This window comes from Populus alba, chromosome 12 (assembly GCF_005239225.2).
Source record: "Populus alba chromosome 12, ASM523922v2, whole genome shotgun sequence".
NCBI classification, from domain to species: domain Eukaryota; kingdom Viridiplantae; phylum Streptophyta; class Magnoliopsida; order Malpighiales; family Salicaceae; genus Populus; species Populus alba.
This window is the reverse complement of record NC_133295.1, coordinates 12,373,018-12,388,988: the sequence shown is the minus strand read 5'-3', so window position 1 is coordinate 12,388,988 and position 15,971 is coordinate 12,373,018. Positions and strand designations below refer to the sequence as shown.

The 15,971-nt window shown below is 30.6% G+C and overlaps 2 protein-coding genes across 2 annotated transcripts; both read left to right on the top strand.

Moving 5' to 3' along the window:
• The first annotated feature begins 1,179 nt into the window (after positions 1-1,179).
• LOC118044617 ((-)-isopiperitenol/(-)-carveol dehydrogenase, mitochondrial) lies at positions 1,180-2,179 on the top strand. Its single transcript, XM_035053007.2, has one exon. It carries the CDS (start codon positions 1,262-1,264, stop codon positions 2,060-2,062), a length of 801 nt encoding a protein of 266 aa, XP_034908898.1. The 5' UTR covers positions 1,180-1,261; the 3' UTR covers positions 2,063-2,179.
• Positions 2,180-8,625: 6,446 nt separating this feature from the next.
• LOC118044618 ((-)-isopiperitenol/(-)-carveol dehydrogenase, mitochondrial) lies at positions 8,626-9,648 on the top strand. The gene has a single exon (XM_035053008.2). The coding sequence runs from the start codon at positions 8,712-8,714 to the stop codon at positions 9,507-9,509; it is 798 nt and encodes a 265-aa protein (XP_034908899.1). The 5' UTR covers positions 8,626-8,711; the 3' UTR covers positions 9,510-9,648.
• The last annotated feature ends 6,323 nt before the right edge of the window (positions 9,649-15,971 follow it).

The following is a 15,971-nucleotide window of genomic DNA, read 5'->3' as shown; positions in this document are numbered from 1 at the left end:
GATCCTTAATTTGGGCCCTCCAAAGATCAAAGATATATATATTTCCCTCGAAGGTATCCCTGTATGCGATTGCGTCACCAATGCTGGTTTGGGTAATTATTTTTAGTTTAGTTTGGTTTTTTTTTTTAATAATTAAATTGAATTTTTAAAAAAAAAACTAAAATTAGTTCAAATCAACTGATTTCAGTTCGGTTTGATTTTTTAGAACAAAAACTGGTTTAAATCAGTTTGGCTCGGTTTTTTCTGGTTTGGCTTGGTTTTTTTTTTGTTTGGGTTCGGTTCAGTTCGTTTTTTTTTTGAGACTTATAAAACCGAATTGAACTGGTCGATTTTTTTAAAATTTTAATTGGTTTTTTTTTATATTTCTATTTTTTCAATTATTTTTTTTTTAATTTTCTAGGATTTAATTAAATTTTTTTTTTCACCGTTAAGTGCTGGTGACAGCACCTCTGGCATGAATCCCATTATTGTTTGAAAACTTTTGTGCTGCAAGCCAAGCATATGGTACTGAATGCTCTTTTTTTTTTTCTTGAGTTAATTACATCTTAATCCTCATAATAATATAAAATGGATGAAAATGATAGAGTAATACATGGATAAAAAATATAGAAATTAAATATTCAATTTCTAAAACCAAAAGGATTAATTACAAAAAAAAAAAAATGATGCACGCAAAATACATTATAATCTGTGTGGAATTTCAATCATTTTATTAAGAAATATCTCAACTCATTAAATTTTCTAATATTTTATAGAATAATTAAATCATGATATTAGATTTTCTAATATTTTATAGAATAATTAAATTATAATATCTACCACCATCAACTATAAAATTGTTGTCATCATCACAGTCATACCATCTCACGGTCATAATTAATGATAAATTAATGGCCAAGATAAGATAAAAAAGAAAGTGAATAAACGTCAAAGAAAAAAGACAAGTGGCATAAGAGAAACAGTTTTAAGATAATGTATGCCAGGCATGCATCTTGCTACTTTTTGTAATTTAACACCTGTAAATCACGTGTACGACTTTCGATTGGCTTAAGATTAGTGTAGCTTTGTCTATGCGTTTTTCAAAAAATTAATTTTTTAATTTTAAATTATTTTAATTTTTAATATTTTTATACTCATGCTGAGAAATCTGATGATCCCAATGCTAGCTAGAGTCAAAGTATCTACATTAATTATGTTGATATAAACGTACTAAATTCTGAAATTCGAGTAATTCATTGCAAAACTCAAAAACAAAGCTAAAATGGCATCTACAAAACCTTGCAAGAACAAGGTTCAAGACAAGGTTGCTATCGTCACGGGAGGTGCCAGTGGCATAGGCGAGGCCACCGTGCTTGCCTTTGCTGAAAATGGCGCCCGAGCAGTCGTGATCGCAGATATTCAAGATGAAAAGGGCCAAAAGCTTGCAGAATCCATCGGAACTAACAGATCCACTTACATCCACTGTGATGTAACTGATGAAAACCAAGTCAAATCCCTTCTGGAATCCACTGTTCAACTTTACGGTCACCTTGACGTAATATTCTGCAATGCCGGCATTGCAAGCTTTGGTAAGCAAAATGTTCTTGACTTCGACCTGGACTCGAGCGACAAACTCTTTGCAGTAAACGTGCGTGGCACAGCAGCATGCCTGAAGCACGCGGCGCGTGCCATGGTGGACGGAGGTGTAAAGGGCAGCGTCATTTGCACATCAAGCGCCGCTGCGACTCTTGCAGGGGACAAGTCCACAGATTATATCATGTCCAAGAGCGGGGTTTTGGCACTGATGAAATGTGCAAGTTATCAGTTGGGCGAGCATGGGATAAGAGTCAACTGTGTGTCGCCAGGACCGGTGGCGACACCTCTAGCATGCAATAAGGCATTCGAAATGGGAGTAGAGGAGGTGGAGAAGTTTTTTCAGTCGTCTTATTACTTGAAAGGTGTGTTGAAAACGAAGCACATAGCTGACGCAGTGCTGTTTCTTGCTTCTGACGATTCTGAGTTTGTGACTGGCCAGAATTTGATCGTCGATGGTGGGTTTAATTTTCTTGGTATTCCCAAATAAAATCGTCCGGGGAAGGATGGTGTCGGATTTAGTTCTTAATTAATAATGATTTTGCACATGCTTAGTTTGTTGAGAAATTTATTTAGTATTAAGTGATCCATCTGATCTTCCAAATAATTCTTTCAAGATTTTCTTTTCATGACTTATTATTTATGGATTTAATTTAGTAATACCATCAATTTAAATTTGATTTATTTCAAATCAAACTAAAAATTATGATTTCTCAAATCAACTATTAACACAAAAACTATTATTGATATTTCATTTAAATTTGACAATTACATAACTCAAATTTAAATTGAAAAATACAAAATTTAAAAGTATACTAAAGATTTAACCTTCCCAAAAGTTGAATACTTTTGTGAAAAGAACAACACTCTCAATTATTGCAAGGTATGCATTATTGCTCATCTTGATGATGGGAAAACAACACTTTCAAATGCTGGAAGACGTGCAAAACAACTGTGTTTTGAGGTCTACTTTTTAAAAAGATTTAAATTTCACCATGTTGTTTCCATGATTGAATCGTTTTGGTTTAGAGAAAACTAGTTAGGTCATTTGCGTTGCCGCGGACTTACATTTTATTTTTTAAAAAAGGTGGATCTTGATGCTTGCAGATTTCAAGGTTATTTGAGTCAAGCACAAGCATGACTCAAGTTTATTTTAGGCCCCACATAATAAATGATCCAAGGCTATTTTGGGTTATGCAGAATGCAAGGCTCAAGGATAGTTGGGTCTTGGCATGCCTAAGCGCCATATGTGTTTTTTGATGTGCCAAACTCCGAGGCATCCGCCCAAGCGCCACGTGTGTTTAGAGGTATACCTAGGTCAAAGGCAGGACACAAGTGTTTAGAGGTATACATATACGCTTTAGGCAGGAACCCAAGAACCACGTGGGCGTAGAGGGTGTGCCCAACCCCGACACAGTAGCTCAAGCGCCACGTGTCCCCACATGATTTTTCTTCAATAGCAATAACATTTTTTAAAAATTATTAATGATGATAATAACAATAGTAGTAATAGTAATTTTTAATTTTACCTTTCAAATCAAATCTATAGTTGTTTTTTTAAATTAAGAATATTTTTTTCTAATTTAGAAATTATTTTATTAATAATATTAATTATTATAAAAAATAATTGTATTTATAACACAAAAGATAATATTTATAATATTAATACTTTTGATTATAGTAAAAATAATAATATTCAAAACACAAATAATACTATTTTTAATTTCAAGAATATTTAGAACGCAAAAAAAAAAAAATTATATTTAAAAATTTGAATTCTTATAAAAATACTAATATTATAACACAAATAATAATATCTTTGATATGAATATGTTGAATTCTAAGAAAAATAATAATATTGTGGTATGAATACTTTGAATAATAAGAAAAATAATAATATGTTTTAGATGAATACTTTGTATAGTAAGAAAAATAATACTATTTACAATGAAAATTATAATATTTTTTATATTAATATCTAGAATTGTTGAATATTTCTAATAATATTACGCCGCGGGCTCACTTTTTATTTTTATAAAAAATACCAAAAAAATTATAATATAAATAATAATATGTTTTCAATATTAATACTAATATTTTCTTTGAAATTTATTAATAATATTAATTGTAATAAAAATAATAATATTTTTAAAATAAATAATAATATTTAGAATCTTAGGACCGAGGAACCTTGGGTCTTGATGGAAAACTCAATAATAATTGGGTCCTAACGCTAGACCCATTCATCCTGGGTTCTGACGAACCCATTCCTCTTTGGTCCAACAACATGACCGAAGCGCTAGGTGTCCCCAAGTGTGGCGCGGGCATGGGTGACGCCCAGCGCAGCCCAAGCACCACGTGTGCGCTGGGATGTGCCTAGCCTCCATGCAGGAAGGCCAAGCGCCACGTGTGCGCAGGGGTGTGCCTAGCACTGAGAAATAGCCTAAGCGCCATGTGTACGCTTTGTTTGCCTAGCACATAAGCAGGTAGCTTAAGTGCCCAAGGTTGAGCAGACTGAGTGCCAGGTGGCTACAACCAAGGGTGTGCCCAGTGGGCGTGGCCTGCCCAGCGCCCATGCCTACTTGCCAAGCGCCTGGTGTCCGCAACACTCCTGGGCACGCCTCCAGCCTGGCGCTTGGGTTCTGCATGCGGCAACCTCCTCACATGCCCCCACCAACTGTTCATTCCATAATGAAAGTACTCATAATTTATAATACCCGTGTTATAATGTAGAACAATATAATCCATAGTGAATTCATTCACAGTGAATATTATTCTACGCTATAGTAAAATGCTGATAAATTTTTTGTTATAGTTAATACACAAATCACCTTTGAAAAGTGGCACATCATAAATTTGACACATCTATTCATTATAATCTCCTTTCAAGAAGTCAACAACACAACAGGCCTAACAACCACAAATCTTGACTTTATGATCTATAAAAATTGGACTATTTATTTGTATCTGATAAAAGGTAAGAGAAAAAACTCTCAAAAAGCAAGTTGGGCTATCGATTTTTATTTCACATGTATTTTTCTTTAGGGTTTGAACAAGCTCAACATAAAGAAAACAAAGAAGAAGAAATTGCAGATCGATCTAGCTAGAGGGGCGGTAATATGATAAAGAAACTAATTCTAATAAATTATATACGAGTGTAATTTGATTTTTTTTATTTCAAATTGAAAAATTATTTTGATCTAAAATATAAATTATAATTTCTAAAATAACTAAGACAAAGTTAAAAAATTACAAAACTACAAGATACTCTATGTATTTTTTTTTAAATAATAAATTAGATTCATCTAATAATTTCATAAACAAAAAATGTTTAAAAACTAGAGTTTATAAGATCTGGTATATCCTTGACTACATATCAATCCATGTGTGTAGCGTTTGCCTTCGATTCTCAATCCATCCACACCATCCAAGCGCTGCTTGGAATTTGTACAATAAGACTGTTCTATTTTAAACGACGAAATCCGATTAAAAGAATGAGAGAATATATTCAAGACATGGAGGCAGTTGTCTCCATTTTATGAAAGCAAAAGGCTATAAAATAAAGGAAACTTCTGAAAAATGATAGGTGAACAAAAAGAAGTAAAAAATCCATGATTCAAGGCATGAACTTCACTAGTTTCAATAAGTTATTTTTATTTAATTATATAATAAAAAAAGAAAAAAAGTAACGATAATAAATGAGTTATTTTTTTTATAAAACGAAGTGATCATAAATACCAGTACAAAAGGAACACTTGATAAAAGAAAAAAAAAATCACGAAATTCAATTTCCATACAACTCAATACTGAATAATAAAATTAAAAAAAACAAGAAAAAAAACAATTCAAGTTAACATGTCAGACACACGATCCAAGTTGTGAAGTTGAGACAACTCCTTGTAAAGCAAATAAAAAAAATTACAATGCCCAATCCTTAACAATCCAAATGTCGAAAGATGAAATCGAAAAGAAAAAAAACCAATTAACAAAAAGGAAAAAATAACACCAACAAACCCAGGCAAGTCAGCAAAACCTCATAAGTTGAATCGTACGAACAAGATAACCTGGTAAAAGGGGAAAAAAACATGAAGCTTAATTTCTAGACCAACCAAGTGTTGAAAGATAAAAAAAAAAAAAAAAAAGAAGCTTAAAAAACAAATAAAAAAAAGACACGAGTCAACCTTAGCCCAGAAGTTACCTTCTTTTTCGGCCAAAATATGTTACAGATATTATTTAGCGGGCTAGACTTACTGATAAAAAGAATGTACTCCCATTGAAATTAACACAAGGTATTTTTTTTTTTTGATGATCTACCTTTGACAGATTCTATCTTATACTGTACTATCCTACCAAGCATCACGTGGCGCTTGGGTTGTCCGCCCTCAGGAGGGAACCCAAGCGCCACGTGTCCCAACATGGTTTTTTTCATAGTAATAATAGTTTTTTTAAAAAAATTATTAATGATGCTAATAATATTTACTCTCTTATAAATTTTAATGAAAATAATAATATTTATAATACAAATAATAATATTTTTAGTAGCAATTATATGAATTATTATAAAAATAATATTATTTATAACACCAAATATAATAATATTTTAGAGACTACTATTATTAATTATACAAAAAATAATATTAAGAGAAACAATAATTATAGTTTTGAGATCAACACTATTAATTATACTAAAAAAATAATAATATTTCTAACACTAGTATTATCAATTATATCAAAAAAATAGAAAAAAATATAATAATTCTTTTAATATTAATTATACTAAAAAAATAATATTAAAAAAAGAAAACAATAATATTTTTACTATTAATACTCTAAAAATTAATTATACCAAAAAAAAGAATATTAAAAAACTAATAATAATATTTCTAATACTAATACTTGTAATTATACTAAAAGCATAGGCAACCCAAGCACCACATGCTGCTTGGTTTGCCAGCGGCGAAAACCTAATGTTATTTTGGGTCCTGCCCTGCTAGGCCCAAGGCTAGCCTTGGGCCATGCTTGGCAGTGCCCAAACCAAAGCACTACCTAGCGCTTGGACTGTAGCGCAGAGGAAACAGGCCAAGCCTCACGTGGTGTTTGGGTTGTCCGCCCTCAGGAGGGAACCCAAGAGCTAGGTATCCAAACATGGTTTCTTTTCATAGTAATAGCTATACTATCAATTATACTTAAAAAAATATATTAAGAAATAATATATAATTCTTCTAATATTAATTATACTAAAAAAAAGTATCAACAAAACAAACAATGTGGCGAATTACATATAATATTTTTAATATATTTATACTAAAAGTATAGGCAGCTCAAGCGCCATGTAGTGCTTGAACTGCACCCAAAAAAAAGGAAATCAAGCGCCATGCAGAGCTTGGACGGCCTGCCTGTGGGCGTGGTAGCCAAAGTGCCATGGGTGCTCTTGATATGCCCCAGCTCCCAAGGCCGGGCAGACCAATCACCAGGTGGCGACGCGCCTAGAGCCCTGGTCTGCCCCTAGCCCCAAGGCCGAGTAGACAGAGCACCTAGGGGTAGCTCCCTCAGTGGTTTTGCCTCCAGACTGGCGCCCCTGCCCTCCAGCCCAACAACACCCCTGCCAAACAGTGCAGTCTACAGTAAAAGCTCTCACAGTCCATAATGAATTCAATCATAGTAAACAATATTCCACGCTACAGTGAAATACTAATCAATTTTAGTTATAGTTAATACTGTGCAAAAGCTAGGCTCTCCAGAAAATTAATTATAGTCCCCGTAATTTAGTGTAGTTTATATATTGATCCTTAATTTGGGCCCTCCAAAGATTTTATATATATATATATTTCCCCTCTTAGGTACCACTGTATACGTCACTAGTGTTGGTGGCACTGCTTCTGGCGTGAATCACATTATTGTTCGAAAAAGTTTGTGCTGAAAGCCAAGTGTATGGTACTAATGTTTTTTTTCTTATTTCATGAGTTAATTACAGCTTAATCCTCATAATTTATTAAAAAAATTAATTGACACATGTAATATCAAGAACTAATTAAATAGTCCATGACCATGCTTAATTTAGTAGTATTTTGTTTCAAAGAAATGCTCCCTTTTATTATCATTTTTTTTGTATCATCTACTTATTTTCCCCTGTTTTATTTCTTAAAAGAAGAAAACAAAATAAATTGAAAAATAATATAAAATAGATGAAAATGATCGAGTTATACATGGATAAAAACTATAGAAATTAAATATTAAAATTTTAAAACCAAAAGGATTAATTACAAAAAAAAAAAAACTGATGAACACAAAATACATTATAATCTATGTGGAATTTCAATTATTTTATTAAAAATATCTCAACTCATCAAATTTTCTAATATTTTATAGAATAATTAAATCATAATATCATTTATTAATTTCTACCTCGACACTCTTTGATACCATCCAATTATGATATCTACCACCCTCCCCTATAAAATTGTTGTAATCAAATATTAAATGAAATAGTTTAATTGGTTAGTTTTTATATTTTGTTTTTAAAAATAAATTCTTTAAATTTTAAAAAATTTAGAATTACTAGAATTTTATATAATTATTAATTTTAAAATTTATAAAATTAGTTGAGATATATAATTGGTTCCACACTAATAAAAAAAAATTACTATAATGATAAATGAATGATAAGATAACATAAGAAAAGAAAATGAATGGACATCGAAGAAAAGACAGCATAAGAAAAAACAGTTTTAAGATAATGTCGGCCATGCTTGCATCTACTTTTTGTAATTTAACAGCCATGTAAATCTCGTGTAAGACTTTCAATTGGCTTAAGATTAATAACGTTTTAAAAATGTTTTGGAAAAAAAATTAATATTTTTTTATTTTATTTTTTAAAATTAATTTTTTAATCTTTTGAAATTATTTGATATAATTATCAAAAATAATTTTTGAAAAATAAAAAAAATATTATTTTAATATATTTTTAAATAAAAAACACTGTAAACAATCACAAATACCATCACAGCAGATCTCCGAAATCTAATGGTCCCAATGCTATAGCTAGGAGTCAAAGTATCGACATCAATTCTCTTGATATAAGCATACTAAATTCTGAATCTTTCGTGTAATTCATTGCAAAACTCAAAAACAAAGCTAAAATGGCATCTACAAAACCTTGCAAGAACAAGGTTCAAGACAAGGTTGCTATCGTCACGGGAGGTGCCAGTGGCATAGGCGAGGCCACCGTGCTTGCCTTTGCTGAAAATGGCGCCCGAGCAGTCGTGATCGCAGATATTCAAGATGAAAAGGGCCAAAAGCTTGCAGAATCCATCGGAACTAACAGATCCACTTACATCCACTGTGATGTAACTGATGAAAACCAAGTCAAATCCCTTGTGGAATCCACTGTTCAACTTTACGGTCACCTTGACGTAATATTCTGCAATGCCGGCATTGCAAGCTTTGGTAAGCAAAATGTTCTTGACCTCGACCTGGACTCGAGCGACAAACTCTTTGCAGTAAACGTGCGTGGCACAGCAGCATGCCTAAAGCACGCGGCGCGTGCCATGGTGGACGGAGGTGTAAAGGGCAGCGTCATTTGCACATCAAGCGCCGCTGCGACTCTTGCAGGGGACAAGTCCACAGATTATATCATGTCCAAGAGCGGGGTTTTGGCACTGATGAAATGTGCAAGTTATCAGTTGGGCGAGCATGGGATAAGAGTCAACTGTGTGTCGCCAGGACCGGTGGCGACACCTCTAGCATGCAAGGCATTCGAAATGGGAGTAGAGGAGGTGGAGAAGTTTTTTCAGTCGACTTATTACTTGAAAGGTGTGTTGAAAACGAAGCACGCAGCTGACGCAGTGCTGTTTCTTGCTTCTGACGATTCTGAGTTTGTGACTGGCCAGAATTTGATCGTCGATGGTGGGTTTAATGTTCTTGGTATTCCCAAATAAAATCGTCCGGGGAAGGATGGTGTCGGATTTAGTTCTTAATTAATAATGATTTTGCACATGCTTAGTTTGTTGAGAAATTTATTTAGTATTAAGTGATCCATCTGATCTTCCAAATAATTCTTTCAAGATTTTCTTTTCATGACTTATTATTTATGGATTTAATTTAGTAATGCCATCAATTTAAATTTGATTTATTTCAAATCAAACCAAAAATTATGATTTCTCAAATCAACTATTAACACAAAAATTATTATTGATATTTCATTTAAATTTGACAATTACATAACTCAAATTTAAAATGGCATACAAAATTTAAAAGTATACTAAAGATTTAACAAAAGTTGAATACTTTTGTGAAAAGAACAACACTCTCAATTATTGCAAGATATGCATTATTGCTCATCTTGATGATGGAAAACAACTGTGTTTTGTTGATCTCTACCTTTTTTCTCAAATTTAATTTTCTTAAATACCATGTTGTTTTCAATGATTGAATCATTTTGGCTCAGTAAACATACGCAGTTCTCCACCTTTGAAGAACTCGTGCAATTCACTTTTTCTCCTTCGTCAACAACACAACAGGCCTAACAGGCACAAATCTTGACTTTATGATCTATAAAAATTGGGTTATTTATTTGAATCTGATAAAAGGTAAGAGAAAAAACTCTAAAAAAGCAAGTTGGGGCTGTCGATTTTTATTTCACATGTATTTTTCTTTAGGGTTTGAACAAGCTCAACATAAAGAAAACAAAGAAGAAGAAATTGCAGATCGATCTAGCTAGAGGGGCGGTAATATGATAAAGAAACTAATTCTAATAATTTATATACGAGTGTAATTTGATTTTTTTTATTCAAATTGAAAAATTATTTTGATCTAAAATATAAATTATAATTTCTAAAATAACTAAGACAAAGTTAAAAAATTACTAAACTACAAGATACTCTACGTATTTTTTTAAAATAATAAATTAGATTCATCAAATAATTTCATAAACAAAAAATGTTTAAAAACTAGAGTTTATAAGATCACTTGATATATCCTTGACTACATATCAATCCATGTGTGTAGCGTTTGCCTTCGATTCTCAATCCATCCACAACATCCAAGCGCCGCTTGGAATTTGTATAATAAGATAGTTCTATTTTAAACAACGAAATCCGATTTAAAAAAATGAGAGAATTCAAGACTCGGAGGCATTTGTCTTAATTTTATGAAAGCAATAAGCTATAAAATAAAGGAAAATTCTGAAAAATGATAGGTGAACAAAAAGAAGTAAAAAGCACATGATTCAAGGCATAAACTTAACTAGTTTCAATAAGTTATTTTTATTTAATTATATAATAAAAAAAGAAATAAAAGTAACAATTATAAATGAATTATTTTTTTATAAAACAAAGTGATCACACATACCAGTACAAAAAAAAAAACATTTAATAAAAAAAAATCACGAAATTCAATTTTCATACATTATTGTTTGAAAAATTTTGTGTTGAAAGCCAAGCATATGGTACTGATGTTTTTTTTTTTTAATTTCATAAGTTAATTACAGCTTAATCCTCATAATTTATTAAAAAAAATAATTGACACATGTAATATCAAGAACTAATTAAATAGTCCCTGACCATGCTTAATTTAGTAGTATTTTGTTTCAAAGAAATGCTCTCTTTTATTATCATTTTTTTTTGGTATGATCTACTTATTTTTCCCTGTTTTATTTTTTAAAAGAAAAAAACAGAATAAATTAAAAAATAATATAAAATAGATGAAAATGATCGAGTTATACATGGATAAAAACTATAGAAATTAAATATTAAAATTTTAAAACCAAAAGGATTAATTACAAAAAAAAAAAAAACTGATGAACACAAAATACATTATAATCTGTGTGGAATTTCAATTATTTTATTAAAAATATCTCAACTCATCAGATTTTCTAATATTTTATAGAATAATTAAATCATAATATCATTGATTAATTTCTACCTTGTCACTCTTTGATACCATCCAATTATAATATCTACCACCCTCACAACAATTGTTGTAATTATTAAGTGAAGTAGTTTAACAGTTTAGTCCACATTGAAAAGCACTCACAATTTATAATACTAATGGTACAGTATAGAACAATGCAATTTATAATAAATTCATTTATAATAAATAATATTCTACATTACTGTAAAACATTAATCAGTTTTAACTATAGTTAATACACAAATCACCTTTGAAAAGAGGCACACCATAAATTTGACACATACATTCATTATAATCTCCTTTGAAAAGAGGCACACATACATTCATTAACATAAGAAAAGAAAATGAATGGACGTCAAAGAAAAGACACATAAGAGAAAACAGTTTTAAGATAATGTCGGCCATGCTTGCATCTACTTTTTGTAATTTAACAGCCATGTAAATCCCTTGTACGACTTTTGATTGGCTTAAGATTAATAACGTTTCAAAAATGAATTTGCATATGCTTACTATTAAGGGATTCACCTGGTCTTCCAAATAATTCTTTCAAGATTTTCTTTTCATGACTAATTATTATTTAAGGATTTAATTTAGTAATACTATCAATTTAAATTTGATTTATTTCAAATCAAACTAAAAATTATGATTTCTCAAATCAACTATTAACACAAAAACTATTATTGATATTTCATTTAAATTTGACAATTACATAACTTAAATTTAAACTGGTAAATACAAAATTTAAAAGTATGCTAAGGATTTAACCTTCCCAAAAGTTGTTTCCTTTTGTGAAAGGAAAGCAACAACACTCTCAATTATTGCAAGATATGCATTATTGCTCATCTTGATGATGGGAAAACAACAATTTCAAATGCTGGAAGACGTGCAAAACAACTGTGTTTTGAGGTCTACTTTTTAACAAAATTGAATTTTCTTAAATAGCATGTTGTTTCATGATTGAAGTATTTTGGATTAGTGAAAATTAACTAGGTGATCCGCGTTACGCCACGGACTTATCTTTTATTTTCTTAAAAAGTTGGGTCTTGATGGTGACAGGATTCAAGGCTATTTGAGTCTTGCACAAGCATGACTTAAGTTTATTTTGAACCCTGCATATCGAATGACTCAAAGCTATTTTAGGTTATGCAGATTGCAAGGCTCAAGAATAGTTGGGTTTTGGCATGCCCAAGTGCCACGTGTGCGTTGGGATGTGCCAAGCCCCTAGGCCGTCCAAGCACCATGTGCGCGCAGAGATATGCCCAGGACAAAGGTAGGACGCAAGCGTCACGTGTGTGCTTCAAGCAAGAGCTCAAGCGTCACGTGTATGATTTTTCTTCGATAGTAATAATAATTTTTTTAAATTTATTAACGATGATAATAACAATAATAGTAATAGTATTTTTTTAGTTTTACTTTTCAAATCAAATCTATGGTTGTTTTTCAATATTAAGATTTTTTTTTAATTTAGAAATTATTTTATTAATAATATTAATTATTATAAAAATAATAATATTTATAATATTAATACTTTTGATTATAGTAAAAATAATAATATTCATAACACAAATAATACTATTTTTAATTCCAAGAATATTTAGAACGCAAATAATAATAAAAATTTATATTAAAAATTTGAATTCTTATAAAAATACTAATATTATAACAAAATAATAATATCTTTGATATGAATATGTTGAATTCTAAGAAAAATAATAATATTGTGATATGAATACTTTGAATAATAAGAAAAATAATAATATGTTTTAGATGAATACTTTGTATTGTAAGAAAAATAATACTATACAATGCAAATTATAATATTTTTTATATTAATATATAGAATTATTGAATATTTTTAATAATATTACACCGCGGACTTGCTTTTTATTTTTATAAAAAATACCATAAAAATTTATAATATAAATAATAATATGTTTTCCATATTAATACCAATATTTTATTTGAAATTTATTAATTATTTTATTAATAATATTAATTATAATAAAAATAATAATATTTTAAAAATAAATAATAATATTTAAAATCTTAGAACCAAGAACCTTAGGCTTGGGTCTTGACGCTAGACCTATTCATCATGAGTCCTAACATGGACCCATTACTCTTTAGTCCAGTGGCATGACCCAAGTGCCAGGTGTCCCAAGTGAGGTGCGGGCATTGGTCAAGCTCAACGCAGCCCAAGCACAACGTGTGTGCTGGGATGTGCTTAGCACTGAGACATAGCCTAAGCGTCACGTGTACGCTTAGTTTGCCAAGCCAATTATATAGTCCACACTAAAAACATTCATAATCTATAATTCTTGTGGTACAGTATAGAATAATGTAATTCACAATGAATTCACTTGAATAATGTAATTCACAATGAATTCACTAGTATTCTACAGAATCTACACTATTGTAAAACATTAATCAGTTTTAGCTATAGTTAATACACGCAAATCACCTTTGAAAAGAGGCACACCATAAATTTGACACATCCATTCATTATAATCTCCTTTCTTCAAGAACTCGTGCAATTCACTCTTTTTCCTTCGTCAACAACACAACAAGCCTAACAACCACAAATCTTTACTTTATGATCTATAAAAATTGGGTTATTTATTTGAATCTGATAAAAGGTAAGAGAATAAACTCTCAAAAAGCAAGTTGGGGCTCTCGATTTTTATTTCACATGTATTTTTCTTTAGGGTTTGAACAAGCTCGATCTAGCTAGAGGGGCGGTAATATGATAAAGAAACTAATTCTAATAAATTATATACGAGTGTAATTTGATTTTTTTATTCAAATTGAAAAATTATTTTGATCTAAAATGTAAATTATAATTTCTGAAAGAACTAAGACAAAGTTAAAAAAATTACTAAACTAGAAGATACTCTATGTATTTTTTGTAAGTAATAAATTAGATTCATCTAATAATTTCATAAACAAAAACTTTTCATCTAATAATCTCATATAAGCAAGAAGCTCTCACTGTGGTTTTTTAAAATGATATCTTTAGACGACCTCAGTATAACTCTTTTTTTTATTTAAAAAATAAATGAAGTTAATTTCGTTATCAAAAGAAACTTTTTAAGCAGAATAGAGATCTGGGATTTCCAGAAGCATTACGCACAATTCCGGAGATGTTTAGAGGTATAATAATAATAATTTTTTAAAATTTTTGCTCGGAATGATCGGCACCACCTGTGTTTTATGCAAAAGTTGTGATGAAACCAGGGATCATTTCGATTTTGATTATGCGTTCTCCATAGCAGTGTGGCTGCTTAGTGTTAGGTTCCATGGCGATGATAGTAGTAAAATAGTATTTTGATTTTGATTTTGATTTCGATCATTTAAGAAGATACTCAATTCACATGCATCTGAAATTTGCAGCATCACTAATACCACCACAATACTGGTAATGATTTTTAAGATCCAAGTAATGAAACACAGCTTCAAGATTCTTCATCGATGGTTCAGAGGATCAGAAATCGTTTCTTTCTTCGGAGTTGTACTACAAGAAGGTGATACAGAAATTCCTAATGTACAGATCATGGTTATGAATTCAAATCCTTGTAAGCTTCCCTACAGTATCGTCCATTAATATCTTGTGCCCCTCCCCAGTTCTCCGCCATATCTCCACCGAAACTCAAATGGGCTGACAGGTCTTGAGACTCCAAATACAGCAACAAATCTTAGAGCAGCCTTGCTGCCATCAATAGGAGCAGAGAAATATCAGATTAAGATTTAAAATCATATATGACACCACTTCAAATGATATTTAATCTTCAACCTTGAGCAGAGAAGGAGAAGAGCAATGGAAAGAAATAAACCGGGGATTTTTTATAAGCATTGTTAATGAGGTCAGTAAGAAAGCTGAGGGTGGAGGGTTCCATGAAAATAAGAACAGAACAATCAATGGCGCCAAGTATATTCCGATAAAGTGGTGGAGACTGATGCAATAAGTTGAACTTCAAAATACAAGGTGCCGGCCCTTAAGCCCAAACCCCAAGTCTCATATTCAGGAGAACCAGAGGATTCTTGACCTCTTCTCCCACCATCCTGGAACATTTAATATCAATTATTATTTTTTCCTTTAATTTAAAAAAACTAAATTACGTGTCAGTCTCTACACCTGTGATAAATATCTAAAAATTTAAAAGACCATCAATTCAAAAATATTTTAAAAACAATGTTTTAATACAATAGAAATTTTTTAATTATAACAACTTTACTTAATATTTATTTTAAATTTATAAATTCATAAATGAAATATTAGATTTATAAATCTAATGTTATATGAATATTAAAAATAAAATATTTTTTTATTACAATAGCTTTACTTAATGTTTATATTAGATTCCTAAATGAATGAAGTATAAATGTAATGTTTTATGAATATTAAAGATAAAATATTTTTTATTAATAATAAATATTTATTTACATGAATATAATATCATCATGCATAACCAACTGATTTTTTACCCAGCATA

What these genes read in the sequence shown, in the direction of transcription:
- LOC118044617 (XM_035053007.2), top strand. Translation starts at nt 1,262, where the DNA reads ATGGCATCTACAAAACCTTGCAAGAACAAGGTTCAAGACAAGGTTGCT.
- LOC118044618 (XM_035053008.2), top strand. Translation starts at nt 8,712, where the DNA reads ATGGCATCTACAAAACCTTGCAAGAACAAGGTTCAAGACAAGGTTGCT.